This window comes from Salvia splendens, chromosome 20, assembly GCF_004379255.2.
Source record: "Salvia splendens isolate huo1 chromosome 20, SspV2, whole genome shotgun sequence".
NCBI classification, from domain to species: Eukaryota; Viridiplantae; Streptophyta; class Magnoliopsida; order Lamiales; family Lamiaceae; genus Salvia; species Salvia splendens.
This window is the reverse complement of record NC_056051.1, coordinates 4262656-4282671: the sequence shown is the minus strand read 5'-3', so window position 1 is coordinate 4282671 and position 20016 is coordinate 4262656. Positions and strand designations below refer to the sequence as shown.

The following is a 20016-nucleotide window of genomic DNA, read 5'->3' as shown; positions in this document are numbered from 1 at the left end:
CGACATTCTGGACAGGTAGGTCGACACTCAACAAAAACTGAATCACCAAACAATGAACAAATCACTGGACTCTTACATAATGCCCAGATTTGATGCAGGTTTCATATTTTTGTACACATCGGCTATCATTCATTCAGCTCGACCATGTATGAATTTGCTAACAATGATTAAGTGGGCAAGCAGAGATAAAAATTCGGAAAAATTCAAATTCTGTACAAGCAGCTTACCTCATGCTTCTTACTTACGCATTGAAACATGGGTGCCAATATGACTTCTTCGGTGTTAAGCAATAGGTTCGATGCATACACGGTACTGGTTCAACTGATGACCATCATGAGACAAGAGGAGTACCAAAACCAGCTGAACTAGGTTGCAAGGAACGAATTCTGATGTCGTACTTTCTCTTACTTGTGAATTCACTGCTAGAGGGTGAATCTGACCCGTCTGTTATGAGGTGGATAGGAGAATCATTGTTCAGGTCAGAAGCAATTCCAATAAGGTTCCCACATTTCCGGCATAGGAGTTTTGTTTTCCGACTGAAAATACCACAAGAGTGCTTGAAGATGAAGTAGGGCACACAACTAAATTCTTCGGCCTGATTGAATCGACTCTCATCAATTGAGAAAAATGATATGATCCCTTTCTTGATAGATTTACCATATTTGGAACCAATGGTAGATGTATTCCGACTAGATGAGTTCAGGTTTAAATCATAGCCACAGGAACCACAGCTGCAGAGATAGAAAAAAATGTAATCACTTCAACCCAAGCATCACAAATGAAGCTCAATTTGAAACCAAATAGCGATAAAACTTTATGAATGCATCATTTAGATTTTAGACAATCTTTTCAAGCAGAGCATGCAAAATTTTAAGTTGACGATTAAAAAATAGACTCAATAATTGATAAATGATCACCACTCACTAAAAAACAAAAGAACACTAAAGCAAGAACACAACATTGGACAGTCAAAAGTATGAGAATAGAAGAAATTCATCTTCAACAAATCAACATAACAATGGACAGTTACAAAAATAATTAATTGTATATGTACATACACATAAATATACATAATACTATTTGTGAGTAAGGGGTCGTTTATCCTTGTGTGGGTATGCACAGTAGATATGGAAAAAAATTCCTTCCCAATCTTCATAGTGACTGGAAAAAAATGTTACGAAGAACTGATTGGATAGAATTACTACAAACTCTGAAATAACTCAGTAAATCTCATCATAAGATTGGGATGTCCAGCTCTTGTCTTAGTAACTACAAACAGCATTTTTTGCAATCTAAAAAAAGCTCCTAAAAGTTCAATTCCCTTCACCCTTATAGCTTATCATAGCTTACAATACATGATGGACCTTTGACCACTGCAGAGCAGAGCCTCCCACATTTTTACAAATTGATATTGTACTAACACAAACAATATGGATAGTCCTGATAATGCATTTTAATGCTAGTTCTTATCTGCTCTCAAATGAAAGAATCAGAAATTTCCCACATGTCGTGTACAATTTACTAGTGTGGTATTATCTAAGACGACTGGAAATAGTAAGGTGTTCCCAGAATATTTGCCCTCTAAAGCTTCTACAAAGAAACTATTGTACTATGTGTTTGTTCTGTAAAAGTTTGATTAAGGCTACAAAGCCCACACCATTCAAACAGTGAGGAAACAACACTAGAATATACAGTAGACACATACACAAGAAATATCTGAATGCATGGACTCAATATTTAAGACACATTAAACAGCATGATCTATATTTAAGACACATTATATGTTGGCCCTCATTTACGCTTTTCTATTCAAATTTATAACATCAAAATTGATGATTTTCAAGTAACTCAATTTACACCAACATTGGAACATGGACTGTGGCCCCAAGAAAATTAAAAACAAACACTCTTCCCAGGTGACACATCAAAAACCTCGAATTTGCCACCTTATATACTTAACTTGGTGGTCTCCACTTTCTACACTCCCTTCCTCAACATACACACACAATCACACACTCAATAACACCTTATACTGCTTATGTTAATGTTGAAGCTAAAATCACTTATATAGCCTTGTGCATGGCATGGTCTCTACTTTTACTCAATTGTAACCTTAGTGAGAATCTCAATCTTAAGAATGGACCATTTTTTGAAGAAAGTGTGGCATTGAACACACATACGCTAGTTATTTTAGAATCCTTGCAATATTTTGCTACCAAAGAAAACAATTTAGTCAAAACAAGAAACACCGGTTACATTTTGCGTAAGAAAACCACATCCAACCATCACATAACTTCTTGCCCCCAAATTTATTAGATAGACTAGACCATTCAAAGAAAGCATAGCTAGGTTCATAATTTAATGCGTTGTCCGTGGTCCACCGTTTGTATTCTGCAACCAAGAACATTAATATGATAGTACACTTAGGCTGTCAAAAATTGACCCAAAACCATTAAACCATATATGCTTTGAAATAACAATGATAGTCATTTCCTATGTACTCTCAATACTCATTTGGCCTCAACTCAAGTACATCTAGTTCAGTGTTTTTGCTGTCGGTGTACATATAGCGTTTGCACTACACTACTCGTTAAGGGGAACGAAAATCCCTCCCGCAAAAAAAAACACTAATCCAACCTCAATATGATCATTTCTGGATATGTGATTCAGTAAAATTGGTCTCATTGCAACTTATAACTCAAACCTAGCAACACGACCGAATTAGCTATAAACCTATAACATATCATGCACCTGATCACCTCAAAAAAAAAAATTAAAAAAATCATCACTTCAGCATATACATAATTCACACACTCTAATTCCTGAATCAATCACCAATCACTGGTTTTCAAATGACAATACCCTAAATTCTCACTCAATCCAATTGAAAGGAAATGAAATTATCATCAACATACTAATAGCTGCAGCCATCACGCACCTGTAAGTAACATCTCGCCGCGAACCGGCAAAGGAGGCTGAAAACTGCTGATTCGAAGAATAACAACCACCGGAAGTCTCCATGAGAAGTAATAGGCGGAGAAACCGATGCGGCGGTATAGAGACGGCGTCCACTGCAACAATCAAAGAGGTTCCAATCAGTTACCTGAGTAAGACTCGAGTGGGTTCTCTACTGTGATTATTTTGTGATGATAAGCGATTGTAGGAGCCACTGGTGTCACTGCAGGGGAGGTAACCGGAGAGGAGTGGGAGATGATTTCGGGTGAGATTTGTATTTCGATTGAATTTTTACCTAATTCCAACTTCTCTAAAATTTGAATTTTGAGATATTATTATTTTTGGAAGAATCACTATTTTAAAAACAATTGAATTTGAAAATTCAAAATTTTAGGTATATAACTAATTTGAACTGAACCCGAAAAATTCAAGATATCCGAAAGTTAAAAACAAAAATCAATTGTGAAACAGAAATATTTAAATAAAATAATATTTGAAAAAATATTATACTAAGTATTAAAAATATTACTATACTATATTTAAATAGTAATATTGTACTATGCATTAAAAATGATTTGGATTTTCAGAAAAAAAATCATTTTCAAAACACCAATCCTAATTGTTTGGTTCGGTTCGGTTCAATTCAATTCGATTTGACTGGAGATTTTTCAGAAAATTTTGGAGGTGCCCTCTTTTACTAGAATTGATATAGCAATATTATTGGTATGAATACTTTATAGAAAATAATTAAATTAATTGACATATATAGTTAACAAATATTGTGCTCCCTTTTATATCATTAAGCGATTCTATTTTTTTATAACACTTCTTCTCTTTAAAGCATATGATCCAATAATTAGTTTTCTTGTTTCCTGAACGAGGATGACACATTTAATTTAAGATTGACGTGCGGGTTTAAATAGATCGACTATAAATATGTTTAAGATCCAAAATTTACAAATTAAGAAACATTAACGCGATGTAAGAATATGTATATGAAACTGAGTATTGTTAGGCTATGAATTTATATGAATAAATTAGTTTATCGTAATAGAAGCTTCCTATTATCGGTAGAATGTCTGGGGCAGAACGGTAATTTAGCCTAGAGTCAGTTACCGACCCGGAAGTATCGGGTCGGGTCACCCGCAGCCATTGGTTCATGTTTCTGTGTATCTGCCCTCTCCTAACTCCAGAAACAAAAACGAAGAAGAAAAGGAAAAATCACGAGCTTGGTTCAATGACTTCTGGTAAGTTGTCACCATCTCATTTCCTATCTAATTATGTACTGTTTGCAGCAATAAATTCAATGAAACTTGAATTTACCATTTGTTTTGGTTCCGGATATGATCACTGTAATTTGTTGTTTACGGAAAGTTTGATTGTAAATTGAGAGAGGTATTCTATGTTAGGCTGTAAGCGAGTGTTGAAATTGATTGATGCAACCTCGATGCTACGGTGTACTATTTATTATTGGAAGTTTTCATGGTATTTAAAATTTGAGACGAATTATGTCGGCAATCGTTGATTCGTTGTATTTTTTTAGTTTATCTAGTTTATGTTTCTGCTGAATTGTACACTGCGGATGCATATTCTGAGCTAGCTAGTTTCTTTGTTGTCAGATTATGCGGTTAAACTTGCTGCGGAGCTCGAATCAGCTTCGCGTTTGAAAGCTGCTCAATTCCTGGTGACGCAGAGGCCGTGGCTTGGTACTGAGTTGTTCTCAGTTTTTCTTTCTCTGTGATTGTATGGTAGTGCGTATTAGCCCAATTCCTATGTCAATTGTGTTCTGGGTTGTTTTCTAAATTTTAAGTTTGGGATTTTGAAGAGACAATGCTCTTACTATTTGACCTGATCACTGGTGTTATTGTACAATAATCCACAAAAACACCCCGATGATTTAGCGATTTTGAAAGAAAATTCACTTGATCCCCCTTCGTCCCCACTTGCATCCGCCAGTGGTGCTTTGGTCATTCAACTGAAACAGCTTGTCTTGGCTTCTTGCTCTGCAGATCTTTATGGGGTTAATGTCAGACCTGTTACTCCTTTCCCTAGCTTGAGCAAACCGTTTGTTGATACAGCACTTCTGCACCGCAGCTTGCTGGATGAGTTGCTTTTTGAGGTATGGCTCTGCTATGCAGTCTTGATAATCTATGATTTTTGTAGCTTGTCAGGACATTGTGATTGTAGTTTACTCCTCTGCAGATATTTTCGAAGATGAGTCCTTATAGCCTTGGAAGGGCAGCTTGTGTCTGTCGAAAATGGAGGTATACTATCCGTAACCCTGTGTTCTGGCGAAATGCATGCTTAAGGGCTTGGCAGGTAACTGTTTAGTGACTATCTTTTCATTATTGACACGTGCTTATATTCTTATATTTTGTCCCTGCGCTGCAGCTGAATGGAATTGTGGAAAATTATAAGATATTCCAATCGATGTATAATGGCTTATGGCGGAAAATGTGGCTTTTAAGACCAAGACTTCGGAGTGATGGTAAAGTATTCTGTTTGTAACTTTAAGTTGTTGTGTTTTGCATCGTAGTCTCAATTTTCCGTAAATCTACAGACGGGAAAATAAAGCTTTCAAATTTCCACTTCCAAATCTAATGGTTGCTCTCAACTCTAAACCCCTGTAAGAAACTTTGGGTTTTAGGGCATGTGAAGCAGTCTATCTATGCAAAAGAGCAGTTTGTTGACACAGCATCACTATCAAAAGAAGAAAGAAGATGATCCTAATAAAACCTTGAGCATAAGAACTAATCAAACCTTTCAATGTGTTAGCCTTAATGGTATCTGGATGGGTGTGGGTTTTATTGACACTATTCAGACATTAATTAAAAGTGCTTCTAGCCAGCTCTAGAGTTTTCTTTACGCTTTATAAGAATGACAATGATATAAATCTTCTACAACGTGTTCATCTTAGATCGAGTCTTGTACACTGCTAAATCTGTGACTTGAATTTCCAGGGCTTTATGTCAGTCGGAATACCTACATTCGTGTTGGGCTTGCAGAGGGGAGAACCACCAATCCTGTGCATATTGTATGTTTTTTTTGGCATTCTCTTTTCTGCTCAATAGAAGCCCAATAACTTGAGAGTCTGATCAATTATTTTTAGTTTTATGAGGGAAGGATGAAGTCGGGAAAGGGCCGATATATATCTATGGCTAATATCAAATGTAAGATCAATGTGTTCTATATCAGTACATTGACAGTTGGGTAGACTGTATATCATTTGAGTTCAGTAAACAGTGAGTAGAAGGAAGAAAATCAAATTATTGTACATCTATGACCTTCCTTTTTGTGTTGTTAAACCTTAATTTTTGTTCCTTTACTAACTAAATAGTGAAGTGACTTGGGTATCATCTATGATTTTCTATTTTTTAAAGATTTTTGTGGGAAAATGAAAATGAAAATTGAATAGATAGAAGGTTCCTCTATAAGGTCATAAGGAATAGTTGTTTTCTAAGCTTAGCAATTTCGGAACTACTTACTATTGGAGAGTCTACTTACCATTAATCTCTTTCGCTTCTGTCAATAGAACTCGTCCCAAAAAGTAAAAGATGTTGCAAAATACATGAATTTTCGTTCAGCAAGATCTGAATCATCTGATAGTGTTTTTAGCGGACAATACACACTTTCTGAAGACAAGGTCAGTTTTACTTTTACCATACACTTCTAATTTTTTCTAATGACATAACCCATGGAGGATAAATTTATACTTCCATCTTTTGCTAATTAAGTGGTATATGGCTATCCACTGAACTTGTTTTCACGTGCGTGTATTGGATTAAACTTTTTGTTACTGGATATTACTAGAACTAATAGTGCAGTAGCAATAAATGCAAGAATATTTGCTTCCATAATCTCATTGGTTTTTACTTCACAATAACTTGTGATTTAATCTATGATAAAGATTTCGTCTATCATCTGTAAATTCAATGAATGAATGATTTAGTATTTCCACTCACAGGTTGAAGCTGCTATTCTGTATCCTGGCTTACGCCCAACTGTTTTAAGAATCCGCTTGAGGTATTTCCGTAGTTACTCTGCAATTTGTTTTCTTTTTCCAAGAGGACCTTCTAGCACACCCCTTATAAGATTTTCAAGGTAGAGACACTTTTATCAATTTTTGAGGTCTCATCAGGCCATCCCACCATAATTGATATTATATATTAACTTCAATTTATGAAGATCAGTTTATATGCTGGTCAATCCTTCTATAAGAAAACTATATCTGTTGCGAACCCTTCAATGTATTTGATAAGTTCTGGAAGCCACTGGTTTACTATTAAAAGTGTTAAGTTTGTAACGATTGGACATAGTTGAGCTGGAAAACTTTGCCTCTTGAAACAAAGAAGTAGAAGTTGGAGACATCAGGGGGTGGGCTATGTCCAGATTTTAGCTGTTTCTTAGAGAAGTGGAAGCCCAAAACACATTTCCAAACACCCTCAATTTGCTAAATTTGATCCATAGACAGTTTTTTTAACAGTACTTGCAAATTTTACCTAACTATCTGTTGGTCCGAATAACTGCTGTGGGTCATATGGATCACTGTCACTAGGGCCATATGCAGAGGGAGTCTAGCACCCTTTTGTATTCGTGGGGGGCAAGAATGAAAGGTCTTGACTGAGCAGTTAAGTTTCTGTCGTGTGAATTGTGACAATCGTTTGTTCATTCCTTCCTTTCCATCTATCTCCTGGAGTTAACTACATTTTGCTCAGGAAGATTAATATCTGCATGGTAGAGTTATTGGCAGTCCTCATCTTTTACAATAAACACGAAGTTGATATTTTTATCGTCATATTCTACGAGCAACAATCTTAGTTTGTGTTTCAGAGAAGTGTGATAACCGATTAGCCCATTCGGTAGTCTGCATGTTTATGCTAGTCAGTCATATTTCATTACTCTACTGAATCAATGTTGGCCAATTATTTAGTATCTGCATATAAATCTCAAGCAATGTTACTTTCTATTTACCATCTTTGTAATCAATACCTTTGAAAATAGGTTAAGGGGGACCGTACAAGGCGCTAACAACAGAATGGATCTGATATCACTTGTCACAAGCGGTGTGAATGATGTCGAGGCCAGTGGATCCGATGAGGACATCCTCGGAGTAGTCGAGGGGTGGCAGGAGGATGAAACCCACAACCCTGATGTCCCAGCAGTTTCGCACAAGAGGGGTCTCACACCTTTCGTCTTTGTCCCATTCGACGAAGTAAGTAATCGCTATTGATTCCTCATTCCACCATTTTGATTGTTTCATCATAGAAATCTACCTAATATTACAGGTTGAAAAATCTGTATTGAACCTTCCTGTGGAGAAGATGGATTATTTTGTACCTGGTTGATCGCAGCCTGATCAGAGAAGCTTTCTTTCTAAAGAGAAAGGATTGTTTATGGCGTCAGTTGAATTATTACTACATGGTATGTACCAAAACTTGTGTTTTATCTGCTAAAATGTGTGATATAGTATTGTATGTAAAGGTTGTGGAAAATAAAGTACTAGTACTATTCAAGAACTAGGCTTTTGATCATGTGATAATGTATAAATAAATTAGAGATTTTATAAAGAAACACACTTTAGTCAAGATTTCATTGTAAAATCTGCTGAGATATTAACAGGTGAGTTGTCTCATGTCTGTGAAGGAAAAATAGATCAATTTAAATACTTTGTTTGCGTCTGAGGTTGGATGTCTCACTTTCATGTATTACGTACGCTTCAATTATTGTGATCGTATTTAGTCTCTGCAAAATCTAAAATCTAACACAGACAGTACATAATTGTGTATAATCACGACACAATGCAGGATGCACATTGTAGACAACATTATTGAAGCGCAAAATATGGTTAAATGCGATGGGGAGAGTTCGTCTGATGAGTCGAGTTTCAGATTCAAATAAAGCATCGGCAAGACATGATCACATGCTAGACTTGGGATCGTCCTTGTGCACGATTGAGTTCCAGTTTGGGTTTCGAGGAAGAAACGTATCCTGTCCAACCCACAAATTAGTTGCAACTTTTGAGAATCGACACTAAATTACAATCAAAAGCATGAAACAAGGAAAATATTGGCTAAATAGCACTCCAATATAGTCAAATACAAAAATAGTAGCTGATCAAATTTTGTATTTTAGGTATAATTGTACTATATCTGATGCAATCTCAGAATGATTGCAATTAAACCCGCTTTTCTAAATTTTAATGTCAATGAATGAATTTTTCCGGTGGATATAACAAATGAAACTCGTTGAATTCGAACGCAATGAAAAAGATCGTTGCCGGTGCTAGAAGGCAAAGACGGTGGTCGGGGCGACAACTAATAATCTAGAAGTTTAAAGAGGCATGTATAATGCTACAAACTGATACATTACCCTAAGCTTGGTATTTAATTAACAATCATGTTTAATAGAGTATAATACATCGAATCATCGTTAATTATTTTAGCTTTATCATCTTATACACCAAAACTCCATTAATCAAATCTAAAGCCATAATTCAGCATAGAATAAAAAAAAAATTAGCGGTATGTATATTTGGCTAAGTAGCAAGAACAATCAAGTACATTATCAGGCAATTTAAAAAGCTCCTAATTTGATAAAAACTGGGAATTTCGCCACCTAATTTAGACTAAATAATTGCAGTTCAAAATTTGCCCTCAATTTTGACTTCTCCACTCAATTTCAACAAAACCTAGAATTTGGGGATGAAGAAAGAGTTCAAAACTCGATTTCGATTTCTCAAATCGTCAAATAAAATCAAATTCGCGCAGAGTTGATGAATGTTTGAAGATGAGGAGCTTACAGAAACATAAGAGCAGGTTGGAATGACGGAGAGGGAGTGGTTTTGGGCGTGAGTGAAGGCGGCGGCGCAGAGATCGGCGGCGAGGCCTAGCCCTCTCTTGCTCGGCGGCACATACGTATGAGTTATGTCAATTACTTTGCTGCCCCTCACCTCGTATTCGACGTATGCTTTTTTATCCACAGTCTCGAATTTCCTCTGTCCTTCATTCCAGACTATCGTATTCTTCTCCTCCGCCATTCTCTCTCTCCGATTTGCTTTTCGTCTTCACAGGAAATTGTGAAATTGGAAATATAATTTATAATATGATGATTATGTTACCTTCATCACACAATAATTTTGACATATTAGTCCGAAATAATTGAGCAATTTTATATTTTAATAAAAAACAATAATTTTAATATTTTTTTATTTATTGTATCTTACTTCATTCTTTTAGCATTTATAGTACTATTTATTTTCTTATCTACTCTATCATTTATATAATTAATTAATACGTACTATTATTTTTAAAAATTTCAGACAAAAATATATTTTCTCCAACCCATACGAATAGTTCATCTTGAAACGTCATGAGTTTTAACACGCAATCAGTAAAGTACAAAAAGAGACAGAAGAATAAAAAGATATAGTGAAAATATTAGTGTATTGTGAGTCTATCTTATTAGTAGTGTTTAGTTGTTTAAAAATTTCCTTGATTAAAACTAGTCTAATTGTAAGGGACAGTAAAAAATGGTAAAAACTAGTCAATTTGTAGGAACAAGGTTATATTTACTTCTCAATATTTTCAGTGTATTATAAAATGTACTCTATGTAGTAGGTGATTCCTTCCGGGTTTTAATCTATTCTTATCGCATCATTCCATATCTCTTGAAAAAAATTAAAAAACTTTAGCAGTTTCAGTCACATTTGAACCTTAACTAATCATAAATTTGTGACCTGATTCACTACTTATGGGAACACATTAAAAAAATTCAATTGTCTCAATTAATTTGATCTCTTTAATTTCTTCTCATTACTTCATATGCTATAATGCTTAAGCTTTTGAAATGGTCCAAGTGTTGAAAGCGTTTACTTTAATAATGGTTGAATTAATGCCTTCTAATGCTTTGACACTATCCAAACAAATGAATGAATGAGAATATAAGGTTGTTTAACTTATCTTAAGTTTGTTTGAAAATGAATATGACGTGCTCACAAGTTAAAACTAATCAGTGTTTAACATTGTCAGAAAATAAAATTAAAAAAAACATAACCTTGGATCTATTTAATTAAATAATATTCATAAAACTCAATATTATCTAATTTGTTAAACTGAACATCACTAAACTCATAAAAATTTGATACTTTTCATTACTTGATAGTATTAAATTTGTAGGAAGAGTTTTATTTCATTAACCTACCAGAAATATCAAGGCATTCTAACTATGTCAACAATGAAAGTTTTTAGTTTTCTTACCATTATAATATAGGAGCATCATTTTTTGAGTCAAATTATTATTTCTCTCTCTAGTAGGTAGAAATTGATAATAATTCAAAGAGATTTAACACATTAAATAAAATTTGTTACTCTAATTCTTTTATAAAATTATGTGGTGTTCGGTTTCCAAGATAAAATAATATCAAGATACAATCTAGGATTGAGTTGTGATATTATTTTAGTCATAGGACTTAGCTATGACTAATTATCTCATGATTATCCATCTAGGATTGAATTGTGAGATTGAATCTCATGGACCAAACACACTACAAATTTAATCTCCGATACACTCTTGCAAACCGAACGCACCCTCAGTCATATGCATAAACTTTTTTCATCGATCCCAAGAAAGCAAAAATAAAAGTCAACTTTTACCATTAACTTCTCACTTTTCTTTAAATCCAAAAAAGCCTATAATTAAGCTTCATTAAATAAAGAAATCAAATTATTTTTCTCTCTCACACAGTCACACACACACAATAATGGCGGACACGAAGGTGGAGACGATAGCAAGACTGGCGCAGTGGAAAATCGAGAGCTTCGGTCCAACCAATCTGTACAAGAGATCCGAGCCGTTCAAAATCGGCATTTGGAACTGGTATCTGTAAGCTACCGCTTTTGTGCCTATATCTACGCTTACACACCGTATTACACACGACGGCGATCGTGAATTTCCGATCCGTTGTTTCAGGCATTTATCGGTGGAGAAGAACCGCTCCGTTTACATCAGGCTTTTCCCCGAGCCGTCTCGCGTTTCGAAGGAGCAGCCGCCGCTTGCTCGCTTCATCATTCGTGTTTCCACCTCCGCCTCCAATCGTAGGCCCTACGTTTCGCCCAGTGCGTATCTCTTTGGCTCCGTTGGCCTTTTTTCTGATCGATTCAGCATTTTTTCTGTGGTTTTTGTTGATTTTGCTGGATTTTGTTTGTTTCTTTGTTTATTTATTTATATTTTGCTCTGTTTTTGTGAAGATTGAATAGCTTTTAACTGGGAATATTTACTCAATTTTACCTCATGAATGCATATTCAACGCTTAGCCAGTAAACGACTATTTACTTTCTGCTAAATCGAGTCAATAAGTTTATTTGAGTCAATTTATTGATCAACACCTGAAATTTGACCTCGGTTTAGATTTGAGAAGCTTTTCAATTTATCTTGTATTTTTTGGTAAATAGGTTTTTACTAGGTTAGATTTGGAAATGCAAGCATTTATCAGGTTAAATTATTAGTAAAAAATGATAGTACTCCATTACTGAAGAAATTAATGCTGTAGAGTTAGTTTCTGAGTTCTGAAGCTAACGGAATCAGTTTTTTAGATGGGGGAAAGAGAATCAAGAGATTATGCAATAAGCGAAGAGATAGTGTAATTTTTTAGTGTGATTCGATCATCCATTGTACTCAAAACTTTTTGTGCATATCTCTTTTCAGACTTTGATATCAATCTAATTCAAAGGATTCTTTGTTTTGGTGGCTTGCATAGTTTTAGGAAAAGGAAGTTAGTGATTGTAAATTCAATACCCTCTCAGACTTCGTGTTGAACACTTCATTAATAGTATGCTTCTTTGTTCTTTCCTGTGTTACAACAGAACGATCAAGTTCTGGTGCAGAAAAAAAAACACAAGCTCATTATGTAGATGTTTTAATTTTTCATTGAAAAGACTTAATAAATGTGCATATTGTTGGATATATTGAGAAATGCACCCCTCGCCCTTGGTCAACTGCGTTGTGGTTGCAAAGTTCGAAAATTTACACTCATTATTTTGCATGTATGTTTCTATGTATATGTAGATGTGTTACTGGATAGTAGTCTTTTTGTTATTATTAATGTTCGTTATCCTATATGCCTGCAGTTCACGAGAGACTACTTCGTTCCAGTGATGACTTTGCTTGTCCTATCGATATTAACTTTCAAGGACGTTTTGTCATTGATGTTGAGTTTCTGGACCTTAAGATCTGCCCTCTAAATGTGAGTGTTGCATCATTTCTATTAGAAAGTAGAAATAGACTTGATATTCATGCTGAAAAGAAAATTTGAGATGCCTAGAAATAGTTTGCTTTGAGACACATGTTAGCGAAACGCTTCATTTACTGTCGCTGCTGAGCTTCAGGGTGGAGAAGGCAGTTCTATATGGCCCAGCGACGGCCTGATGCAAAGTCAAGCAAGCCAAAGCACTCTCAGATGTCTCAGTCGCATGCTTGATGAAGAGATTCATGCAGACGTCACCATCAACTCCTCCGATGGATCTCTACGAGCTCACAGAGCTATTCTCGCTGCTAGTTCTCCCGTCTTTATGAGCATGTTCGAGCATGATCTCAAGGAGAAAGAGTCTTCAACAATTGACATTGAAGATATGACGTCCGAGTCCTGCATGGCCCTCCTCACTTACCTGTACGGGACGATAAGCCAGGAGGACTTCTGGAAGCACCGGCTAGCATTGCTGAGCGCGGCAAACAAGTACGACATCATGGACTTGAAGGATGCTTGCGAGGAGAGCCTGTTGGAAGACATTAACTCGGGAAACGTGCTCGAGAGACTACAGGAAGCTTGGCTCTACCAGCTTGATAAATTGAAGAAGGGATGCTTGGCGTACTTGCTTGATTTTGGCAAGATTTATGATGTGAGAGAAGAAATGAATGATTTCTTCAGAAATGCAGACAGAGAACTAGTTGTAGAGATGTTCCAAGAATTACTTGCAGTTTGGAAACCAACATAAATAAATATTGATTGTATGTAATATATTACCACTACTCTTAATAATTATAATGAGTAGAGTGTGTGAGTGTAATATTATGATGACTATTGTTATGGTGAAACATGGAATTGTATAGTATTGAAGAGAATGATTCATTTCTTCATATTGGATTAATGGTTATAGGTTTGTAGGTTACTAAACTTTAGCTAAATTTTTTTTCCCACCATAAAAATATGAAGTGATTATACTTGAAAGTCCTATACGCTTAATTAACTAGTATGATTTTACAAATGAGATTGGTTTATCCCCAAATTGATAATGATGTGACATGACATGTCTATAATCCAATTTTGTCAATGATTAAAATTTTCTCCTTTTACTCAGCGTTTTGTATATATTTTTCTTTTTGAAACGTCTCATTTAGAATTACATGTTTCTAAAAATAGAAACAGCGATATATATATATATATAATAGTATATTTTTTCTCTTTTCACTATATACATAAACAACATTGCATAAAATCGCATGCCGAAAAAAAAAACTTTGAATGAGATGGAGATACTATTTATCTTTGTTCTTTGGCAATAAACCAATCTCGATTGTGAAAGTTGGATTTGGTATGGTACTTGGACTAAAAAATCAGCCTATAAAAACACGAATTTTCGATATTTTTCATTTTTTCAAAAAATTACTAGTACATTTTTTGCCACATAAGCAATTAAGTTTCGGGTTGAAAAAAAGCGACAAAAATATGAAAGTTCATGCACTTACGGGCAGATTTATGTGAAAATTCGTGTATTTTGGCGCAATAACCATCCCAACATGCATCTTCGAAGTTGGAATAGATATGATAGTTTCAACTTTCAAGTGACACAGTGCTTGGATTCAAACCCTCAACTATATTAAACACAATTTCAGCATATGCTACAACTGACATTTCCTATCAAAAAGGAAAGTTGAAAAAAAAATCAGTGACACCACTGGATTTTCTGGTCACTATTTGAACCAAAAAAAATTAGGAGGGACCAATGTTTATTTCAAACCTGTACAAGGGAAAAAAACTATACAAATGCAAAGGCTGTGATTTCTTTATTATCACCAAGGCTGTGTGTTTAGACCATTTTCAACTGACAATTTGTTGTTGAAATCCGCAGGCATAATTGGTGATGGTTAAAGGAGCAATGGGAGCAAACCAAGTAACACTATTAGTCAAGAAAGTTGTATTGCGACTGCAGCTCTTTCGATCCTCGTTCCACTGAATCCCTCCATTGCCTGTACCTTACTCCCAGCTTGTCATAGGAAACTGGCAAGTTCCAAACATTTGCACCGTTGAGCATGCGCTCCTGTTGGCCAAGTACGAGCCGCAGATCCTCATTCAGCACCTGCACACAGAATTCGAGGATTTCATGGATCAATGAGCATGAGATGAGGTGTTATTTCTTGTTATAGTGACTATTCTTGTACCTTCTCAGCAAAATATCTCCACAAGTGTTGCATGAACGGGACGTGTTTCAGAATTGGAGCAAAGTCGAGTGACATTCTGTACAGCAACCTCGTCTTCTGTTTAGACGAAGGTAAGCAGACGTGAAGTTGGTGGAGATGAGTAGCGCACTCTCTTATGCTCTGCCCTTGTAATTTCCCGGGCTTGGAGATCCCAATCATCGATAGGACCATGCAAGGTGGTTGGAATTCCATATCTATGGGATATGGATCCCAGTAGCCTTGAAGACTAGATGTAGAAGGTGTCAAAAATTTCACCAAGCTGAGAATAGAAACAGCAAGAATATTACTTAGTTATAGCTGTCAAACCTTGGATCTGAAAATGAGGTAATTCAACAACTATATGAGGTTTCTTGGTTATATAATGAGATTTGGCAGTACTATGAAAGTGTATTAAGTGAAACTCGAACCTTGGAACACTCCATCCCTTAGCAAATGTCGAAGTGTGAGTAAAAGGAGCATGTGCAAGATCCAAAAGGTTGTCTAGTAGGAGCCCATGTTCCACTGGAAGTTCCATAACAATCTGGTTTTCGACAGGTTGCATCAGAATCAAGATTGAGAATGTTTTTTTATCGAACGTAACTTAATTAGTATTTGCAGGTAAAACATACCTCAGCATGTATTTGAAATCCTGAAGGTGGTAATAAAGAAGGAAGTTTTGGTGTTGGAGGATCACTCCCTGGCCAGATCCAGATCATTCCTCTTGCTCGAAGCATGGCAGTGCCTTGATCTTCGCGTTGAGGAACTTCGTAGAGGGCATTTTCTCACATTTTCCATCAGTAGAGTATTCCCATCCTGATTTATGAAAGATGATCAGTCATCTAGTAATTGTTAATATAGTACTATGTAAATGTTTACTAATGTCCTCATAAACTTACCATGATAGGGACACTTTATACGGCCTTCATTAATCGAACCTAAATCGAGTGGACATGCCCTGTGAGCACACGTATTCTGAACACACCCTGGTTTGCCATCCTTTCCACGGAAAAGAACCCAAGGTTCCTCGAAGCAATCAATTGGAATCTGAATCATAAACCAGCAATCAAGAAGAGAGAAATATAATTGGAACACAAACTTCTACAGTGTAAAGGCTGATCGGGCCAGAGACTTCAGAGAAAGAGGGATAAATGACAACTAGCAAAGGGAATAAATAAGATCACTTGATACTTACAAGGAAGACAAGGTTTTTGGAAATAGACTCACCATGGTATCATCCTTGAGCCCTGCAGAAAAAGCAATGGGATACCAGAAGTTTTTCAGGTGATCATTGTAAGGTTGGACAGGACCAGATACATTGATGCTTCTCTTTGGCGGCCTGCTCTTTGCAGGTGGAAGAGACAGAGTGGAAGAAGGGAGTAACAAGTCGGGTCCTGTCGTGCTCGTATCTTGCAAGATTTTATCAGTAACCAGTGTCTCCATGTAGGCTAGCTTGTCTAAAGCTGATGACACCCTTGCTTCTGATATATGCACCTGTAGATATTCAAGATTATAGCACATATCAGCAGCAGCAGAGGCCTCGATGTTTAATCAGATTTGTCATTGTGAAAAACTGTGATTTCCATTTACACCTCTTGCACTCAAATAAAGGATAGCCAATACAGTAAATTAATTTTTGCACAAGTATTACTTTACCTGGTTGTGGGCTTGTGCCAGTTCCACCTGCAAATCTGCTAGTTCTTTCCGAAGTGTTCCAATAGATTTGAATTCTCGCGCAAGAGGGTTTATGACTTCCACAACTTATATACAACTTATGATTTCAGAATTGCAAAGACCAGAATATGCATAACAATGTTCATACACAGACCACAAACACAATAACCAGCGACATCCTTAAACCACATACAGAAATGGTAAAGAGGAGTTCGTAATTAACCTTTTCGTGGAGAAGCATGATTGTGAGAACATCTTGCCTAGCTTTCCAGTCACAGTATTGAATGTCATATCTAGCCACCTCTAGAGCTTGATTCACGTCAAGAAACTTACCTTTATACTGAGGGACCTTCGCCCACGGATCTTCTACGTCAAACAGTGAAGTCCAAGGGCTCTTCCTCTCAACCAGCCCACCTTCCTCTCCAATGATAGCAAATACTCCAAACCCTCTCCTCAGACACTGACATCCACGACGCACCCAAAAGTCAGAAAAGATGCAATCTCATTTGAAGCTCATCTTCAAAGAGTGACAAGCTAAACAAGAATGATTAACTTCAAAGCTTGAAAAAGACTTAATCCTTCTATTACTCTAAAAGCAAAACTCATCAAAGAAACTCTTCTCACAATCCTTTTCATATACATACATATATGCATCAATCACTATAAAAATACACACATTAAAGTAGAACTCGTAAACTAGAAAGCGACAGGAATAAGCCTCTACTCAACATTTAAGTAAAAATCAGCATAACATTACCAAATTATCATTTGAAAAAAAAGAGCTACTATCAATCATCCAACATTTACACATCAATTCCGATACCAAATCCCTAAAACCACCAAAATCCATATATCAGAGAGCAGTAAACCAAAAATTGCAAATAATTACTGATCCGCTGAAAAATGAAATGCTCCATCACCATGCAGTATGCACGTGCAAATAGACCTAATCAAATCCAAAATATTATCAGGAAATCAAGCAATTCAGCTCAATACAAGTGCCAAGCTTCCGTTTCCGATTACGGAAACTTCCTTGCAACTCAATCAAAGCAAAAATGAAAAACTTGAGAAAAACGAGGCAAGGATAAATAAATTGAAGTAATCATACCTTTCTAGCGTGGAACTTGTTTGATCGAGAAAGAGAGAGAGGAAGAGAAAGAGCAGCAGCGGCAGCAACGACGGACATGGCAGAAAACGGGTCGGGTCGGGTCGGAAAACTGGAAGAAAACCGGCCCAGTAGAGAGAGAAAAGAAAACTCAAAACAGAGAGTTTTAGTGAGAGAGAATAACTGATGGATAAGAGGTCGGTATTTCGCGCGATCTCGTCTGCCCTTCTTGAGCTGCCACGTGGACTATCTCAACATTCTACAACTTATTTTCATCATTTTCACTATCTCCCTTATTTATAGCCAACACTTCCCTTTTTAATTAAATATAATTTTCTAATTATTGGATTAGATTACTGTAATTTAAAGCTCTTTAAAATAGTAAAAAGAGGGTGCAATTACTGTTCAATTCGTGCAACCATATTTTATTGAATCCGAACCTACAAATTCTGTTTCTTGAATACCATACTGTGTTCACGATGTAAGACGATTTTCTATAACATTTCATCATTATATTTTTTATAAAATAATTATTTGTAGATGTCATTTTGGGAACATTGCCTTTATTACTTCGAAATAATTATTAAATCGTCTAGATTATAGAAGAATATACTACTCCAAATATACAAATTAGAAGGAGCTTCATTTAATCTCATAGTGTGGGAGCTCCACCTTAATTATTCGCAATTGATGCTCACTTTCGTTCTTCATCCACCACCCATCATCAATAAAAACCGTCACATTGCTTCTGTCATCTTCGACACTATCGATTGCATTTCATACAAAAAAATAGTTGAAACCGCAACCCTAAGGGCACCCCATATCCGGGTACGACAGTATTGTGAGGGTGTTAAATCAGGATACGCAGTGACCTGCTAAGGGGATGGCCTAACCCACTGCCTGCCAGAAGTTCATCTCCCAAGGCCTCACACTTGTGCCTACTAAGGAGGAGGTCTAACCCACTGCCTTCCAGAAGCCCACCTCTCAAGGCCTCACACTTGTGCCTGAAAGGTGTTGCAACTACACTACAGTAGTGAAATTTGATCCTTGACCATTCATACAAATTTGCCCCTCCGAAACCAACTGCGCTCCCCCATAATACTTAAAAATGCAGTCTTCTCATCAATTAAGTAAGCTATGAACGAATTTAAAAATATGGAGTATATTGTTGGGATTTTGTTTCTTGAGGATATTTCCACTAATATGCTCTCTCTCATTAGTCATTAAGTTGGTTACTCTTACGCATGATGCTCAATTTAGTACTTCAACCAATTTAATGCATGATGAAACTATAGATTTCTGAAAATATATTTTGATGTTTGACATGTAGAAATTTTAGCTAGTAGGCATAAAAAATGAATTAAAACAATAAATAAAATTTACTGGCTACAATTCGAATAATTGAAGAAAGCCAAAACAAGAAAGAAAGTGAGAAATGTGGTAGAAATTAATTCCATTTCCAATATTTAATTAGTACAAAACAAAATATACAATAGATAAGATCGTCACATGCCATGCCATAAAATTATTAGATCGGTCAACTAATGATAAATTAATTTAACCTTGATAAATTAATTTAACATTTTGCTTTTTCATAATACTTTTATGTGTCCTCTAATTTTAATTGGAACATCCACCAACAATAAGGACGTTTTTTGAATCATTAGTGGTATATTTAGGTTTGCATCGATGATGACAACCTTCCTCATTATATTTATATCTAGCCTCGTAAATTCCATATTGTAGATCCATCATTGCATTAGAGAATCATGTAAACTGAGGCTTTGCTCAAAGTGAAAAAAAGTAGCATATGGCTAAGCTAGATATTCTATTAA

The 20016-nt window shown here is 35.9% G+C and overlaps 4 protein-coding genes and 1 pseudogene across 6 annotated transcripts; 2 read left to right on the top strand and 3 right to left on the bottom strand.

The window, feature by feature from the left end:
- Positions 1 to 22: 22 nt before the first annotated feature.
- LOC121781883 (uncharacterized protein At4g08330, chloroplastic-like) lies at positions 23 to 3569 on the bottom strand. The gene is made up of 2 exons (XM_042179582.1): positions 2939 to 3569; positions 23 to 731 (listed from the first exon to the last, which is right to left on the bottom strand). The coding sequence occupies exons 1-2, from the start codon at positions 3019 to 3021 to the stop codon at positions 332 to 334; spliced, it is 483 nt and encodes a 160-aa protein (XP_042035516.1). The 5' UTR covers positions 3022 to 3569; the 3' UTR covers positions 23 to 331.
- Positions 3570 to 4057: 488 nt separating this feature from the next.
- On the top strand, positions 4058 to 8540 carry LOC121781882 (F-box protein 7-like). Of its 2 annotated transcripts, XM_042179580.1 has the most exons (10): positions 4058 to 4202; positions 4575 to 4661; positions 4965 to 5074; positions 5158 to 5274; positions 5347 to 5443; positions 5916 to 5989; positions 6488 to 6598; positions 6920 to 6978; positions 7957 to 8167; positions 8241 to 8540. In XM_042179580.1, the coding sequence occupies exons 1-10, from the start codon at positions 4115 to 4117 to the stop codon at positions 8298 to 8300; spliced, it is 1014 nt and encodes a 337-aa protein (XP_042035514.1). In that variant the 5' UTR covers positions 4058 to 4114; the 3' UTR covers positions 8301 to 8540. The 2 variants fall into 2 exon arrangements, with proteins under 2 accessions (XP_042035514.1, XP_042035515.1); XM_042179581.1 differs by lacking the exon at positions 6488 to 6598.
- A 98-nt stretch (positions 8541 to 8638) lies between these two features.
- On the bottom strand, positions 8639 to 10061 carry LOC121781885 (acetyltransferase At1g77540-like). Its single transcript, XM_042179583.1, has 2 exons — positions 9755 to 10061; positions 8639 to 8943 (listed from the first exon to the last, which is right to left on the bottom strand). Exons 1-2 carry the CDS (start codon positions 9989 to 9991, stop codon positions 8872 to 8874), a joined length of 309 nt encoding a protein of 102 aa, XP_042035517.1. The 5' UTR covers positions 9992 to 10061; the 3' UTR covers positions 8639 to 8871.
- A 1599-nt stretch (positions 10062 to 11660) lies between these two features.
- Positions 11661 to 14085, top strand: LOC121780550 (BTB/POZ domain-containing protein At1g21780-like). Of its 2 annotated transcripts, none has more exons than XM_042178138.1 (4): positions 11661 to 11835; positions 11923 to 12068; positions 13080 to 13195; positions 13338 to 14085. In XM_042178138.1, exons 1-4 carry the CDS (start codon positions 11714 to 11716, stop codon positions 13941 to 13943), a joined length of 990 nt encoding a protein of 329 aa, XP_042034072.1. In that variant the 5' UTR covers positions 11661 to 11713; the 3' UTR covers positions 13944 to 14085. The 2 variants fall into 2 exon arrangements, with proteins under 2 accessions (XP_042034072.1, XP_042034073.1); XM_042178139.1 differs by having other exon boundaries at positions 11662 to 11829.
- A 717-nt stretch (positions 14086 to 14802) lies between these two features.
- Positions 14803 to 18431, bottom strand: LOC121782344 (annotated as a pseudogene).
- Positions 18432 to 20016: the final 1585 nt, after the last annotated feature.